General features: G+C 39.6%; 1 protein-coding gene across 2 annotated transcripts in view; it reads left to right on the top strand.

The window, feature by feature from the left end:
• The window catches only part of ctnna2 (catenin (cadherin-associated protein), alpha 2), a 375,232-nt gene that overhangs the window by 323,069 nt on the left and 33,890 nt on the right, over positions 1–18,273 (top strand). For both annotated transcript variants that reach the window (XM_061741302.1, XM_061741389.1), the window contains exon 13: positions 15,073–15,224. In XM_061741302.1, the coding sequence (XP_061597286.1) occupies positions 15,073–15,224 (152 nt within the window). The remainder of the gene's footprint in view (positions 1–15,072; positions 15,225–18,273) is intronic.

Here is an 18,273-nt window from a genome sequence, read left to right as displayed (position 1 = left end):
TTCGGCCGGCGGCCACATCTGCAAAAGGACTGTATGGAGAGGGCCGCACAATTTGAAAATGTGGGGGTTTTCAAAATGTATTTTGCACTCAAAGACGAAGACTTATGTATAATATAATACATTTGTATTATACATTTGAATATATCTAGTTTACATATGGATTATGTATTAATTGTCTCCAGATTTAGTAATTGTGAATGTTAAATATAATATTCAGATAAAGAAATATTATTTTGAATGCAAGTTCATTTTGAAACCATGCATTGTGCAAACTTAATGAAATTGATATTGACCTACTTTTAATAAAACACGCCATAATGACAAAGCACCACTTTCCACCAAGATTTCCTTATTTGAATATTATATTAAGCATTGAGCACAACCATTTTAGTCCATAGTAGCCAGTTATAAAAATATTATAAAAAATATATATATATATATATTTTTTTTTTTTTCAACAAACACCCCCTTTTTTTAAATATGACCAGGGGCCACATAAAAGCTCCTGGCGGGCCGCATGTGGCAATTTAATATCCCTGATATAAACGTATATAAAATAAAGAAATGTGTGCATATGAAATGAGGTAGTACTTATAACAGGGAATGTACATACTGTACATACTTATTACCATGGAATACTCATTACCACACCTGCACAGACCAATAATTAAGAAAATAATCTTATTACTCAAGAACACAATCTTAACTCAATCTATCACTTATAACAACATATATGGAACAATAATTTTACCTGCTGGAAAGTTCTACAATAAATAAACTTGACTTGACTTAACTCAACTAGAATGTTCCCAATAGCTTGATTTACATTTGCATGTAACATCACTGATTGTCAGGTTGTATGATGCGACATTGAGCCACCAATCAGTCATATCATGGGAACACAGTTGTGTAGTCTGAACAGTAGGGCAATCTGCCAACACTGAAAACAAGAAGTGCACTGTGGAACCATCTGTACTTTTGTTAAACTAGAGTTTAAAAAAGAGAAAGTCTTTGTTATTTAGTTTTATGAAAATATTTAAATTAAACCTGTTCCATTTAAAAGTTTAAATATACAGACAGCTGGGTCCTGTGCTTTGGACCTTCAGGAACCTTTGCTCAGTTCTTGTAATTACTAGAGGTCATTTCTTTTATTTATCATCAGCACTACAGGAACTAAGTCCTCGGAACAGCTTTTACAGCCACTTTCCGCCTATCCAGAGTATCTAAAGTCACGATGAACAGAAACTGTCTGTTGAGCAGCTGAGAGGGTGTTAGGTGGGTCAAGTGCATGCTACATGATAGCCTGTACTTGTTGAACTAAATTTGTGCATACACTGAAAGGCATACGCCCTCGCAAGCATCTTTTTCACAACCCTTGAAACAATTTGATGTGCTTCCAGGGCACAAATGCTTTGGCACAATGAGTTTTATCTCAGGGTCACTAGTTCACCTGGAGAGCTGACCATTTTTACACATTCTATATTTTTGTATACACACTCTAATCTGCGCCTGTTTTGCAGGTTTTAGAGCTGAGGAAATGCTGTGATGCTGATGAAATCGTACAACACAAAGGGAAATCAAATGAAAGCCACTACTCTTTGCTATTGTGCGGTGTGACAACCTGTCACTGGTCAGTCATTTTGTGGGAACACCGCAGTGACATCAAGACTTCCAGTCACAAGGCAGCTAGTTGTGTAGTCTGAACAACAGTAAAGAGTCTTAAACACTGAGCTGATATGAAACAAGTACACAAAAATAATACAAGTGTTTGACTTAACCCTTGTGCTATCTTTGGGTCAAGGAGGGAGGGAAGAAGGGAGGAAAGAAGGAAGGGAGAATTAGGTCATTTTGACCCAAAGACAGTACAAGGGTTAACTTTAAGGAAGAAAGAAGGAAGGGAGGATGGGAGAAAAGGAAGGAAGGAAAGAAGGAAGGAAGGAGAGAGCAGGAGGAAAGAAGGGAGGGAGGAAGGAAGGAAGGAAGGAAGGAAGGAAGGAAGGAAGGAAGGAAGGAAGGAAGGAAGGAAGGAAGGAAGGAAGGAAGGGAGGGAGGGAGGGAGAAGGAAGGAGAGAGCAGGAGGAAAGAAGGGAGGGAGGGAGGGAGGGAGGGAGGGAGGAAGGAAGGAAGGAAGGAAGGAAGGAAGGAAGGAAGGAAGGAAGGAAGGAAGGAAGGAAGGAAGGAAGGAAGGAAGGAAGGAAGGAAGGAAGGAAGGAAGGAAGGAAGGAAGGAAGGAAGGAAGGAAGGGAGGGAGGGAGGGAGGGAGGGAGGGAGGGAGGGAGAAGGAAGGAGAGAGCAGGAGGAAAGAAGGGAGGGAGGAAGGAAGGGGGAAAGGGAGGATGGGAGAAAAGGAAGGAAGGAAGGAAGGAAGGAGGAACGGAGAAGGAAGGAGAGAGCAGGAGGAAAGAAGGAAGGGAGGGAGGGAGGGAGGAAGGAAGGAAGGAAGGAAGGAAGGAAGGAAGGAAGGAAGGAAGGAAGGAAGGAAGGAAGGAAGGAAGGGAGGGAGGGAGAAGGAAGGAGAGAGCAGGAGGAAGGAAGGAAGGAAGGAAGGAAGGAAGGAAGGAAGGAAGGAAGGAAGGAAGGAAGGAAGGAAGGAAGGAAGGAAGGAAGGAAGGAAGGAAGGAAGGAAGGAAGGAAGGAAGGAAGGAAGGAAGGAAGGAAGGAAGGAAGGAAGGAAGGAAGGGAGGGAGGGAGGGAGGGAGGGAGGGAGGGAGGGAGGGAGGGAGGGAGGGAAGGAAGGAAGGAAGGAAGGAAGGAAGGAAGGAAGGAAGGGAGAAGGAAGGAGAGAGCAGGAAGGAAGGAAGGACAGGAGAATTAGGTCATTTTGACCCAAAAACAGTACAAGGGCTAACTGTGATAATAATTTGCTGCGTCATGCTAATGTTGCTATTGTCCCCTGATATAATCAATTAGCCTCACTTGGTTTGCTCTCACTTGAAATGTTTGCGCAGTTGAGTTGATTGCTTACTTTTTCTGGTGATATGCTTTGAGACGCATTAAGAAAAAACAGGGACATATGAACAAGTCAAAAGTCTAGGTTTTCCCCTTCAAGAAGTGTCTGAGGCCTGAAAAGACAGTCTACACAGAAAAAAATGGTTCAGTCGCATGGCCTTATGGGTGAATTTTAATGATTCTTGATACTAATAGAGACGTTCAGACAGGGAAGCACCAACTGTGTCAGGCCAGTGTTTCATTGGTTCCATATCTCTCTTTGATGAAGTGCTGTTGTGTTTCCCCTTCCTGTTTGCCTCTTAGTGGTAGTTGGGGTTTTTAAGAGCTACCATGCACATCTGATCTGGACCATAAAGCATTTATTGATCCTTTGTGAACTTTTGCCTCCCTCTCCCCTCAGTCCTCTCAGACCTGATGTCTATGGATCTGAGCACAGTCAAGGAGAAATCTATAGCTGGGGGAAAGATGATTAAGTGTAGCTGAACAAAGGAAAAGGATATAGGACCACACACTTTTTTTAGAGGGTACTGAGTCCAATTAACTAGGTTCCCCCCAAAAAATCAATAGCTGTCACCAAGGATTTCACTAAGCGATTTCAGCGAGGATTTTAGTGGAATTCATTGATGGGGTCCCCTTTTCTTCCTTGTCTTGAGTGGTGTGCATGGGTTAAACATTTATGTTGTGTGTGCGTACGTGTGTGTTTGAGATGGCTTTTTGTGTTTTTATTTTATTGGCCCTGTGGTTGTTCCCACAGCAGCTCACGGCAATCCCCACCACTTACTTGTCTTCCTGACAGCTGCCACACCGACGCAGCTCTCGCCACAACTACAGTACTTGCCCTTTGACCTTGTCTCAATTTGCCCATCCCTCTGTCGCACATTGAGCGTGGCTGGATTTATGGCAGGACCAAATGCAGGCAGCTAAGGCACACTGTGTAAAGCTTATCCATAGATTCCTGACAGACACTCACCACACTGGCCTAGGATTGAAGCGTGTCCTTGAGAGGGAGAAAAATCAATGGCCTAATGGGAAAGTGGTTATGACTCCTCTCTCTCTTCCCCTCTCCACCCTCCATCCCTGATAAACTTTTCTCCCTGCACTAACACCCTCTGTTTAAACTGATCTATCTCCCAAAAGATGGACACAAATTTTAAGTTGATCATTAATGTGGTGCCTGCAGAGAGTAGATTAAGAAAAAAACTGATATATAGTCTGCAGTCATTGTACCATTTGGAAAAGGTGAGTTGATGTTGCTCCTTGTTAATAGATTGTGACACAGCAAATAGGATTAAGGCAGGGTTTTGCAGTGAGTAATAACACATATGCTCACACTGTCATGCCTGTAAATCAGTGGATCAAGTGCACTAAAAAGAAATGCAACCGGGACTTTAGAGATAGAGGTAAAGACACTTCATACTGTCTGCCTCCTACGACAAGTCTGATATTATTTTTTTATTTTATTTTATTCTTTTATTGTTTTTAAGGGGGATATCATCTTGGTAACATTAATACCCCGCAATGCAGAGAGCAACATTTATTTTTAAAAAGAGAATGAGAATCTGTGCCTTTTTTAATGCTCAAAATGTCTTCCTTATATGACCAATGTACGAAACATAGAGCTGGATGAGTCACTTTTTAAATGTGTCCATTGTTATAGTGATGAGAAAAGAGGTTTTTTGGCCAAATGAGAGGCAGATGGCAAACTTGAAGCTTGAAAGGAGAGGCGGTAAGGTCTCTTAATCAGTGCATAAATAGAGGTGGGAGTTAGACGAGGGTACTGATGAGGAAATAGCAGAGGAGCAGTGCAGGGGGAGAAGGCTGCAGAAAAATGTTAGATTTTACAGATTATTACTAGTGGAGATAACTGTGTGCGTGCCCGCGTGCGTGCGTGCGTGCGTGCGTGCGTGCGTGCGTGCGTGCGTGCGTGCGTGCGTGTGTGTGTGTGCGTGCTACGCTACATGAATGTTAAATTATGGCTAGATTAAGGATATTTGATGCTGTGAATAAGTTAGAGATTCATATGAAAAATGGCGAAATTTGAGGTTACGGGGTCTAAACAGCAAAGTGCCGGATATTGCCCTGGACAAACTGGACATCTCCACACAAGCCTGCTGCTTTGATTTATGTTTGTACAAAATATGCAAAAGGTCTGGCTAAGTTTAATTTAAAAATACATTCCAGCCACATTCCATGTCCGTGTGAAACTGGGCGAGACACATTCACACGAATTGACCCACTCTCCCCATGTTAGTTCAGAGTTCGATCTGATTGAACTTTGAGCAGCAAAATCGAACATCCCTCTGATACACAGCTGGTTCCAAAGAGGAGTTTATCTAGCCTCTCGCTTGGATAAAACAGAAACAGCTCAATTTTTCTCTTTTTTTTTTTTGAATGCACCTTTTAATGCTCCAAGCAGAGGATGAGTAGAAGCCTAGTTTGGTTGCAGCAAGTGGAATGGAAATGGTTAATCACACTAAAACAACCATTAAGGAGCTGTACCATTTACAGTTTATTGAACTGTTGTTAAACCTATAGCTATGCTTGTTCATGTGAAATCCTTTTCACATTCTTTTTTCTCCCTTTGTTTCAGAGAACATCATGGCAGAATAGGTATTCTGGAAGACTTTAGTATTAAATCCTTGATATTCACCTTTACTGGTGTCCTTCTAAGATGTGATATCTAGCACATTTGCAGGCTGATGTGCGAATCATCAGCATTTGAGAAATGCAGTACTTATTATAAAGTGTTAGCATGTATTATAATTGTATTTAATGCCTTACCAGAAAACAAAATGCCCTTGCAATCTTACACTCAGCATGGCTTACATCCCGCGTGACATTGCTTTAAAACAGCTTTTCCAGTTACCAGGACGCATGACGATAGCAACTCAACAAACAGAGAGGCTTCTCTGAGAAATTACATAATAGTGTTATTTTGAAAAGAAGAGCACAACATGATCACCTCAAATTTGGAGCTGCAGGAAGATAATTTGAGGTTATACAAGAGAGATAAAAAACGCATTGAGTTCAGTATTGTTTTAGGTTTTTACAACTGTCATCTCCAAAGGTGGTTAGAACATGCATAAAAAGCTGACACAATGATGATTTTAGTGTTAAATGGGTAGCAGCAGTCTGTAATTTGCAAGTGTTGTGATAAAGGCGAACACAGTTCAGTATGATGGCAAAGCACTCTAGCGCGTTACAACACATAGCCTTCAGATGGCTGCAGAGAATTAGTGAAGGGAAGGAAAAGCTTCTATCAGAGTATAAAACAGAAATGGGTACTACCTTGATCAAAATGTTTAAGCATATCCAGTGCCACATTAAACACCATTACTATAAGTCTTTTGTATTTTTTTGCAACATCTACTGTACTATTAATACCATCTTGACATCTGTCTAGAGGAGGGCTGTTCAAGTCCAGTCCTCATAGAACTGCATGCCTCAACAGACTTGATTCAAATCAATAAATCATCATCAGTGTCACATCAAGGTATGCCACTTTGGGGATGGAGCATTATATTCATATATAGATGTGTGTATATATTTAAGTCATTTTATTTGAATAAAACTGTTACTGTTTGTGCCGATCCTGCCAGCTGGGTACAATGGAAATTCAATAGTCAATAAAATACCAACCTGTAAGAGTGGTGTCTGTACGCCTTACTGATGAAAGACATTAAATGGATTCACAACTGTTTGACATTTAAAAAAAAAAAGAAAAGAAATTAAATGAAGCCTGTAAATTCAATGGAAGAGCTTCATCTGTAATATTTGATGGGATTTGTCGAAATAATTGTTAAATCCAATAATGCAACGCTCCAACCACAATGTGCCATATACAGTCGATTATCCATAATGAGTATGAAACCATGGGAATTAACATTTGTTAACAATTAAGTTGATTTAGCAGAATTCTTAAGCAGACAGCAACTGATCAATATACTAGTTCAGCCTTGGTCGGCTTAAGTTTATACTTATATGTAGGATCACTTTGTAAGTGTATTATCTGCCATAACATACTGTTTCACAGGGGCAAACCATCTCTTTGCTCGGAGCTTTTTAAACATTCATTGTACTTCCATAACTTCTCACTTTAAACGTGTTTAAGCCTGATGGGTGAAAAAAATCCATTCCTACATGGTCACATTTAATTCTCTTCATCATTTTTCAACTGGAATGAGTGAATTTGTTCCTTACCATCAGCAACTTTGCTCATTAAGAGCTCGGAGAACATTTAAATATTTCTATTTAAAACGCCTTCCCAGCAATTCCCAAAAGCCTATTTTACGCTTCTCCAATAAGTGGATTAAACTGAATTAAAAAATGAAAAGGGGAGAGACTTTTTGTAGTGCCTTTTATGTTTTGTGAAATATAGCTTATGGTTTTATCAAATAAATAAGTACACTGCAGATACACTATTAGTACAAGTGGGATAATTGATAAAGTTTATTTAACATGTAAGACGGAAGAAAAATATGGAAATAATGAAATCACAAAGTTGACACTCAGGTCAGAGCTCGGTGACGAAATTGCAAGACCCTCATTTTTTATTTATTTTTTTTTCCCAGATGTGTTTTTCCCTATCCTATTTCATACATTATTTCCATACATTATTCTTTGCATCCAAAAAAAAGTGTTGACATAATGCAGGTCATTTACTTACTCTTCAAAAACCAGTGAAAACAGCTATTAAGCCTAGAACTGACAGCTTTCTTGCGCCCCCTACCAGCACCTCAGCCGTCTCCCAGACCGTCAGATATCATTTCATCGTTAGGGCACAGAAATCAGTCCTTGAAGTCGAAAAATGTGTGTTGACATTTCTTCTCCTTGGTGTTTTGTCTGTGTGCTAGTGGGGTAGGGAGACTGACATAATCAAGGCTAATTGTTTCTTTATTGATTTGAAATTTATTACAGATATGCCTTGAAGTAGAACATATACATTTTCAAGATATATAAGATAAGATAATCCTTTATTTTCTCCCTCAGTGGGGAAACTTACTTTGTTGGCAGCAGTACACTTAGCACACACATGCAGGGGGGGGGGGGGGGGGGGGGGGTAAAAAGAGACTAAAAAGTAAAAATAAAAAATATATATAAAATATGTATAATTACAGAAATATGAGCAGTATATACAGTAGAATGAGAGAAAAGAAACAGTGCAAAAAAAGCAGGTAGAGTGTGTGTGAGGTAGACTGGCAGATATTGCACATATGATATAGCACATCTTATGTTATTGCACAAGTTATTGTCCGTTGGCTACTCAACATGTCCATGGCACTATCACATTCTTCAAAATGTATTTTTAACAAACGAAATGAATAACAAACAGGCAATACACACACAGAAGATTGTGTGTGTGTGCTCATGGATGAAGTGCTCGTGACTGTTTGTCACAATTCTATTGATATTTATTGGGTTTATAGTATAGAGTACGTTTAGATATTGGAATCAGAATGAATTTTATTTGTCAGGTTTGTACAAACAAATGAGAAATTGATCTGGCAGACTTTGTCTCTCAAGGCTCAATAAATTAATTAATGAATAATAAGGATAACAATCCACATTAATCAAGAGATATGTACACTATATAAAAGACAGATACAATATTTACAGTCAAAGATATAGCACAAATATTCAACACAGAGTAATGGCCTGAGGGAAGAAACAGACTGTGATGGGGGGTTTTGGAGCGCAGTGCTCTGTAGTGCCTACCAGACAGAATGTTTTTCATGGTGTGACGAGTCTGGAGAAATGTTCTTTGCCAGTTTCATGACCCTGGACTGGACTGGACCCTGGTACAGGCGCTGGATGGAGGGAAGGGCGGGCCCATTTTTTTGTTTTTCTTTTTTTTTTGCAGCTCTTACTGTCCATTGAAGTCCGTAGCTGTCCTGTTCGTCAGGTTAAAGTTTCTGAGTTGTCTTTGGAAGTACAACTTATGTTGTGCCCTCTTGTGTACAGTGTCTGTGTGGGTGGTCCACTTTAGATCCCGGGAAATTGTGGATCCCCAAAACCTAAAAGTGTTCACAGTAGACACTGTTGTTGAGGATGGTGAGGGGAGGGAGTGGTGGGGGTTTCTTCCTCATACCACTGTCACCTCCACAGTAGGGCTGTTCGATTAATCGATTTTAAATCGTAATCGCGATTATGTAATTAGAACGATGTTAAAACGTGAAAATCGTAAAATCGATTTTAATTTTTTTTTTTTTTTTTTTTTTTTTTACCTTGTCTGCACACATATTAATGATTGATACCATATTAATGATTGATGGAAATACCTCTCAATACCTGCGACAAGTGCCCCATGGGAGAGGCTCTTTAGTGTAGGAGGGGGTGTTGTAACATGCCACCGGGCATCCCTCAAACCAGAGGCCGTAGACCGGCTCGTGTTCCTTGCAAAAAACTTGCAAATGTGAACAGCAAATGTAATGACTGACATTACACACCTCTACCTCCTTCATGGGTTGCATTATTATTTAGCATGCAAAGACCCAGTTTAGTTTAATTAGAAAATGTCTTGTTTTATTTAATTGGAAATATAACTTACTGTATGTTTGCAAGTGCTGATTTGCTGATTTTTTTTTTCCAGAGATAAAACTTTATATTTTATTATATTTTTTAAAACTTTTTTTCAACTTATTTTACAGAGCTTTGCACTTTATTCATTCATTTTTAGTTTAATAAGAGCAAAGTTTGCACTTAAAGCCCAATGGGGCAAATGTTCAATAAAAAAACAGCATATTTGAAATCATTTCTTTGCCTTTTGTCAATTCACAAAATAATCGTAATCGAAAATCGGATTTTGAGAGAAAAAAATCGAGATTTTATTTTTGGGCAAAATCGAACAGCCCTACTCCACAGTCGTGGGTGGGTTCAGCTCGGACTGGTTCCGACTACACCAACTGTTCCACTTCCAGTCTGTATGCAGACTCATGCATCCTATGGCTGGGACAAACCGGTTGGTGCGTCCCATGCAGTCCATCTCAGAACAAAAGCAATGACCTCTCTTTTGAGAGCAAGCTACATGAAAATGTGATAAACTGTCAATCAAATAGTGCCTTGTCGGTCAACGACCCCGAAACCCATCAATCTGGTTGCAGTCACGAGTTGTTATAGTCACATGGGTCGTTAGCATGTTCACATTTTTATTTTATTTTTATTCAAGGTGAAGCTGGGTCATGGAGGTGTTGTTTATGAATGTATGAACAAGTTATGTTGTCCAGCTTCACCCTTTTGTCTTTGAACCAATTGACCCTTTGTCAAGCCCCGCCCCTGTTGCTAGGTTGGACAAAACTGTCATCTCTCCCGTCCACTTCCATTGGAAAAACCGGGTTTAACATCACTTTATTTCCAATTATTGTACCGAAGAAAATCAACAGCAACTAGATATGAATAAAGAGGTACACTTCATGTACCGTGTAGTGAGTTTAAAAAACGTATGTTTTCGGCAAAAACAAATTTAGCTGATAGCATGGTGGAAAGGTTGAACTGCGAGTGCAGCCGTCCACATAGCTTTATCCAAAACAGACATTTTTTGTAATTTACCGTTGGTTTTGGGATGAAATGTATTCCTGTGATTCCCTCTGGGTAGAGGGTGTCACTTTTACAAGTGCCCAAGCACACCGATAAATAAATAAACGCGTTTGCGGTTGTAGCCTGCTGCCAAGCCGACTTTGTTTTGGCAACACGGATCGGATTTCTGCCAGTTTGGGGATAAAAATACGCTGCACCCTCGCTGCACTGTGTGCAGTGTGTTCCCAAGTGTTCCTTTTAAAAATACAAAGTTTAAAAAAAATAATCCAGTGATTTAAAATTTGAGACAAGGCAAGTAAAAACTACGCGAACGTTTTGTCCAACCGCATATTCTGACATGGATGTAGCAACGGAGAATCATTTTTCTGGTTGGTCAGTCAGGGACCAACAGAGGGCTGAAAAAGGGTCAATTCCTGAATGCCAGGTTTGAAGTAGGGATCTCAGGATTTTAGACAGACACTAGCAGCCCACATGACTTCACAGTCACAAGCCCCTTTCACACAGAGATTCCGCAATATTGGTGTAAAGAAGTCCTGCCAATACGCCGCCTTTGTTGGTTCACACAGAACCATACAACGCCGGCATAACGCCGCTCCCGTCTGTAAATTCACACAGCATGCCGGCGTTCCGCAATCAGAGGCGTGACGACAGCGCGTCAGCGTCTAGTGGCATGCCGGCATGCCGGCTGTGTCATTCACACAGACCCCGTTTCGTCTCTGTGACGGCTCTGTGACTACCTCCGCTGCCGGCTTATTGGTGGGGCCACTTGGCCCCCCCATTCCGCCTCCGTGACTTTCACACAGAACAGCGAGGCGGCTTAAAGGCGCAACGTTCCCGCCTCGAACTGGCTGTGTGAAAGGGGCTACAGTTTCCCTCTCCCTCCTTCTCTCCACAGAAGTTTGTTTGTGGCGCAGGGTGTCCCCCTCCTGCTGTGTGCCACCAACGGCCTCATTTCCATAACAAAATGAGCGTCCACGGGCGGGGGGCTTTGGGTCAACTGGCCCTGCTGTAGGTTTAATAGGTATAAAAGCCAAGTGCCCCTTCTGTGTAAACGACTTCATGACTGCATACGTCAGAGCTATGGGTCTGTAGTCATTTATTTATTCCTGTGATGGAGGGCTTCTTGGGAACTTGTGTGATTGTGTAGCGAGGGATTTCTCACATCTCCAGGGACTGGATAACGATCTTTCAGACTTTGAAAGAGCCAACACACACGTGCTCCTCGCAGATCTCTAGTGCAGGCGGGGGGTCTGATGGGAGGGGCGTAGGGGGATCCTGGGGAGCAGAGATAGAGAGAGACAAGTGGCTGTGTCATCAACAGAATTGTGCAGACCTTGATGACACGCTAATTAGGACCATTAATTAGAATCAGGTGTGATGATGAAGGGATGCAGGACAGTGTTGCCTCGAGGACCAGGGTTGGGAAACACTGGTCTAGATAAGTTATAAGCTAATAAGTTCTCAAAACTTGTTTTTCTAAAATGTTCAAGACTTCAGAAAGTATAAATGCACATATTTAGGAAAAGTCACAAAGTTATTTATATAAGAAAACCCCTAACCGTCCATCTCGGAGGTTGTAGTCTTAATAATGCATATAATATATATATATATATATATATATATATATATATATATATATATATATATTACTATTATAACTGAAAAAGTTGGTGTGTTATGAAAAGTGCAATTTAATGCTTACTTTAACTGGCTCATGGCATTTCTTGTTTTGTCTCATCAGCTTAATTTGTTTTAATTAAAAATAAATTGAAAAATAAATTCCATTGAACAGTATTTTTCTTTTTATGAGCGTAACTCGCCTAATTCCCTCCTCATATCTCCTTAACTCTCCATATCTCAACCTGCAGGAGTTGAAATGATTATTCAAAGGGAAAAGCAAATGCCTTTAGTAATGCAGTAATGCATTATGATTAAGTAGTGTTGTAGCACAAGTACATCATATAAATGAGGCTTAAAACAGCTGGTAACTACATTTTGGTAGCCTTGGATTGACATCTAGTGATGTTGGAGATGTGCAAATGTGAAAAAACTGGACTTTCGACACATCTGAAAAACCGCCTCATGCACCTCATTTGCCCTTACAGGGTTTTCTTTGCAATATTTAGGTTTTGGGCAATTGTAATGGAGACGCAACTATTATTAGTTTTTGGTCACATTACTAGACCAAGACACAACTTATTTTGTATATGTGGCATGCTTGAAAAGCAGGAAAAAATATTTTAACATGAAATAAGTAATCTTGGGTTTACATTGTCTACAATGAAATACAATTCAAAAGACAGTAAATTTAAGAATATTTTGGCGTTTTTAGATTGGACCCCGCTAATATCGCTGGATGATGAAAGCGTGTTTAACGTGCGTTGGCAATGTTAGCAACGCAAGGCCTGTTATTCGTCACCTTGGGCCTGAAGGCGAGTTGAGGGGAGGGAAGGCGAGTCAGGAGACGTTATCTGCGAAACATAACGTAAGCTGTGTGGTCGTGTAGAATAACGTATTGTCCCTACAGCAGCAAGATTTATCGCCATCAGACCGGTGTCATTTTCAAACTGAGGATGGATGAATATCGGGATGAGCGTCTTTTTGTCGGGGTTTTGCTTCTTGGGAATCTCCGGTTTGTCATTTTTGTGGCCACTCCTTCAAACAATGGACCATCCTTAGTGACGTCAGTTTATGCTGTCCTCGTTTCTGAGGCTGAGAAGCTCCTGGATCTTCTCGTCTCCCAAATTACTCATCTTGCAAATATAGGCCCTACCTGTGACCTCCTGCTGCTGTCGTTACTCTCATCAGTCGTTTCCTTGTTTTGTAAAATAATACGTGTTACGTGATAGGGCTGGGCGATATATCGAGATTTTAATATATATCGATATATTTTCAAACACGATATGGTACCAGACAATATCGTTTATATCGATTTAAAAAAAAAAAATATATATATTTTTTTTTTTTTTATGATTTTGATATAGCTTATTTTGTGACAAATTGACTTGAATGTTTTATTTGAGATTTGCACAAATGTTTTGTTATTTGCACAACTGTCAACCTCAGTGGAAAAGTCTGCCTGTTACTGTCTACATTGTATTAATTGCACAGTGTATTTTAATTTAATTGTTATGCAGGAAAGGGATATTTGTTTTATTTTCTTCAAGAAGCATTTTTATTCTATATATGCAGGCAGTTTATTTTTATTTCATTTGTTTTATACATTTTGATATTGTGCAGACCTCTGTTAATAAAGGTACCTGTGTGACATTTGGCACGAGGCTTTGTATTAAAACTGACTGTTTTTTTAAGGGTTTGCCTCAGAAAAAATGAAGCTAACAGAGATGCTATGCTATAATGCTTTGGGGGAAACCCCAATTATGGCACAGAAAAAATATCGATATATATCGAGTATCGCCATTTAGCTAGAAAATATCGAGATATGACTTTTGGTCCATATCGCCCAGCCCTATTACGTGATCAACAACCCCCTCCCACAACCAGCCACCCTGTGCTAGTTCTGTTTACATTAGATCTGTTAAAACTAACCCCAGAGGCCAGTTATTCGCGTGGCAGCTCGACACGCCAACCCGCCATCGGTCAACTTAAAAAGGGCACACAAAACGTTAGATACGCACGTTAAACGCGGGGTATCCACCAATGTAAAAGGGGCTATTGCTTTTGCTTTTTGTATTGTTCACACCTTCCCATTTTTTTCTGTCCTGGATGTGTTTTATTGAAGATTTTTTTTTTTTTTTTAAGGAAAAAAATACATACATCTATCTTTATACCTGAACAAATGACATTTTGGAATTATAGACATTTGTACTGTTTGGGGGAATAAAAATACTCTTCTTTCTAGCAACTGTCTGTCAAGGTAAACCATTGCTTTTGTTATGGTAATTTTCCACGGGGCAATTATGGTGACACAACAGGCGATTACGTAGAAAGGTAGCCTGTTAAATATTGAAACATTTAGCCTGGACTCTTGAATATAAAAATGATGTCTATTCACATTCAGTTCAATTGATTTGAAACACAAAGAGCAAAAAGCTCTTCCATCAACTCTGTCTAGTTGATACTGACAACAAAACCAACCATTTTTTTGGTCAATAGGGACTTCTCTTTTGTTCAGTGGCTTTTGTTTGGCTGTAGGGACTTTGATGAATTTGTTTCCATTCATCACACTTGACAGTCTGGGCCACCGTGTTGGCAACACAGCAGCTCACCCAGCCATCTTCCCGATTAGTCACACATGTACATGCAAATGCCCACCTACACTTGTATGCTAAATGGCTCACAACCATGTGATAATCAGAATATATCTAAAGAGAGGCGGTGTGACATTTTGCCTTTTTCCTGGAACCGTAGCAGAAGAATATGTGGAAACAAGTTTCATGCTCTCAAAGGACCAAAAGAATGAACTGATATTCATAATTTCTTTGTGACATTAAACTTTTTTTTCTAATTGATAACCTTTCACTCATAGAAAGAAGCCGATAACTAGCATATTAAATGTGTCTTATCTGTCTTTTTGGTCCTTGCCTTCCATATTTAGCTTTTTTGTTTTTCTTTTTCCTCTCTCCACAGTTATGCCCCGTTTTGCTGAACAAGTGGAGGTAGCGATTGAAGCATTGAGCACGAACCCCCCGCAGGCCTTTGAGGAGAACGAGTTCATCGACGCATCACGTTTGGTGTACGACGGCGTCCGCGACATCAGAAAAGCTGTCCTCATGATCAGGGTAGGTCCCTACCTGTTCCCAGAGTAGGACGGCACTCTGAGTCATGTCAAGGGTTTTGAATAGTGATGCACCGAAATGAAAATTTGTGGCCGAAACCGAAACCGAAAATAATAATAAACACTTGGCCGAATACCGAACAATACCGAACATGGTTCTTCAGCAGTTTTTCATTTATTTTGCCAATTTTTTCACCATTGCATAAATCAAATACATTTAATTTATGCATGCTTTTAAAAGAAAAAAATCTTTTACAAAATTACAAGGTAGAAAATATTTATTGAACATAAAAAAATTAAATTTTTTAATTTCCCAGCATTATGTTGTTTTGGTTCCACCTCCTGGTGAATGTTGGTAAAATTCTTAAGGGGTTTAGTTTTTGGTTGGCCAACGATTAATGTAGTGCGCAACATTACGGGATGGAGCGGCCAGTCTATTTCCTTATTTTACAACGCCGTTATTAATTGTTCGGTTTTTTTCCCACTTATTCCACCGAACACCGAAAGTGTTTTTTTTCCATTTTCGGCCGAACAATTTCGGTTACCGAACAATCGGTGCATCACTAGTTTTGAATTCTCTTCCACTCATGAATTGTTTCCGTCATCAGCTCTCTTTTCTGAAAGATTTGACTGGGTATTTTGGTAATAAACAAATAGTCAGTTGTTTTTAATTTAACCCCTTCCCCCCAACGGACTCGGTGTGAAAAAGTTACTCAAGAGCTGGCAGGGTATTTTTCTTTCAAATGTTTCTCAAACAAGAAGCCCTAAAGCCAATGTGTCAAAACTCCAAGTACGTTTTGTCAACAAAGTATTTTTATTTATAACAACTTCAAAATACATATGCAACAAATGATGGTGCCCCCAACATGAGCAACACCCACAACAAAACGCAAGATCAATTTTCTCCACCCCAACATAGTGGGTATCATATAAAACTAGAACAAAGCTAAACTTTCAGATGATACCGAACATAATCTTTTCTGGGCCGACACTTCATGACAATCTCAAAACAAACCAAAAGCCAAAATTCACATTTCACAGCCTGTTCATCAAATTGCGTTTTCATCACACACTACGTCAGCAAATCCCAAAGCTATTCTCACCAAAAGCAGTACATTTTATTTTTTCCACACCATCCTCTGACCAAAATTTACGGCGTAATCATTCATAAAAGTGAAACTACTTCATCCACCGTCATTTAATATCCTGCCGGTTGCGGCCATTTTGTTGACTTGTCGTGGCTTTTGGGAATTTACGTAAACTTTGTTGATATTTTACATGTCGCAAGCTTTTAAACGAGATTTCATCCATCAGGCCTCTACCGTTGAGCCTAAACTATGGAGCGCGGCAGCCATCTTGGATCAGTGACACACAGTTGCACAACGCATAGAGCGAGACGCACAGATAGACCCCCACAGAGCACAAAGTATTTTATAGACATATTCCCTTCAAAGAGGTAAAAAACACATTTGGCACATTTTGGCACAGTCTGCCTGGTACTATCCACACTAAAACCTTTATAAAATCTATTGCTTTAATCTATTTTCATGTAACTTGGTACAGTTGTACTCAAGGAGTTGTTAGATCCAGGCAGTGGTGTCTTTATTCATATATGCATTTCTATCATGGTGTTTTCCACTTGGCAAACAAAAAAAAAATTAGACAAGGGTAAAAATGTCTCCTTTTTTTCATTGGCTTATCACAGTTTGCTCAGGCATGTGAACATTCACAATTTTCCTGACACTGGAAATGTTTGCTGTGAGGTCTTATCTATCCATTGAGACCAAGATTGTGCATATTGTCCTTATAATTGTGGAGATATTATTGATTTAATTTGGTTAGGCCTGTTCAGGTGAAATTCACCTCCAAAATCCCTAGGGGTGAACAGGTTAATGCCACCTACTATGACTTAAGCACATCTTTTATGATGTATTTTGGTGAGATTGGTCATTTAAAAGTGTAACTTGTAAGTTCAATCATGACTCAGCAAAAATATGTTTTGCACAGCAAAATTGGCTTTTTAGCTGACATACTGTAGATGATAATAGAAAACTATAATTGGAATATATCCGTCACATCTTTTGTCGAGAGCTTTCTGTACACTTTAGAGGGATAAAAATGTGTTACACCAAGATGCCAGCAGCGCTACAGCCTCACATACCCACTTTGATTTTAAAGTACCTACATTTTTCACTCAAACTGGCCCTCCTCTTTTCAACATATAATTCATTTATTTAACTTTATGCACGCTGGAAGGTTTCCCAGTGCGGCTCTGGAAAAATCTAATTATGGAAAATAATTTGTTGTTGGTAAATAATGTAAAACAGGCAGCTTTGAACTGCCCGGGACCAGCTGGCTTCATAATCCCATCCAAGTTCAATTACTTTCTGAGGAAACAACTTTGGAAGATCTGTGCTTTCTCTGTTGTCTGACTCCATCATACAGATAGCAAATGTTGGTGCCACACGTAATAGTCTCTCTCTCTCTCCCTCTCTGTAATTTTCTCCCACTTAAACCACGCAATAGCTCCTTTAGAATTTTTACAGCACAAATCTCATGAGAAGTCAGTGGATTAAGAAGCTAATTCTCCACGGTGTTTAAAATTTGAGGCAGGTCTTGAGAAAAGAGTAAAGTTATAATGAAATTTAAAAATAAAACAGATTTATGGCTTGGCCTCTATTTACCCACTCCATGCACACAACACTATAGTTGAATGGGGAAGCAAGTATTGAACAATTCCACGTATGTCGAACTATCTGGCAAGTTAGAATATAAATCAATTTAAAAAAGCTCTAAAATCAACTCTTTTAAACAATAGATACTTCCCATATGGTCTTCCAACTTAACCAGGTGTACCCAATCTTATCATTTTTATTGATTTTTGTTTAATGTTTCTGTATTTAGTTTTACTGCCCCCCCCCCCCCCCCATTTGTTATAAATTGTATCTGCTTTCCAATGCTCTCGGTGTATGTAAAGGGAGAAAGCCACTTCTCAAGCCCCTGGAGGGTTTTTAGGCTTTCTCCTTCACATTTCTTTCTACTTTTATATTGTG

The sequence above is a fragment of the Cololabis saira genome, chromosome 1 (assembly GCF_033807715.1).
Source record: "Cololabis saira isolate AMF1-May2022 chromosome 1, fColSai1.1, whole genome shotgun sequence".
NCBI classification, from domain to species: Eukaryota; Metazoa; Chordata; class Actinopteri; order Beloniformes; family Belonidae; genus Cololabis; species Cololabis saira.
The sequence above is the reverse complement of the archived record's forward strand: the minus strand, read 5'-3'. Positions and strand labels throughout refer to the sequence as shown.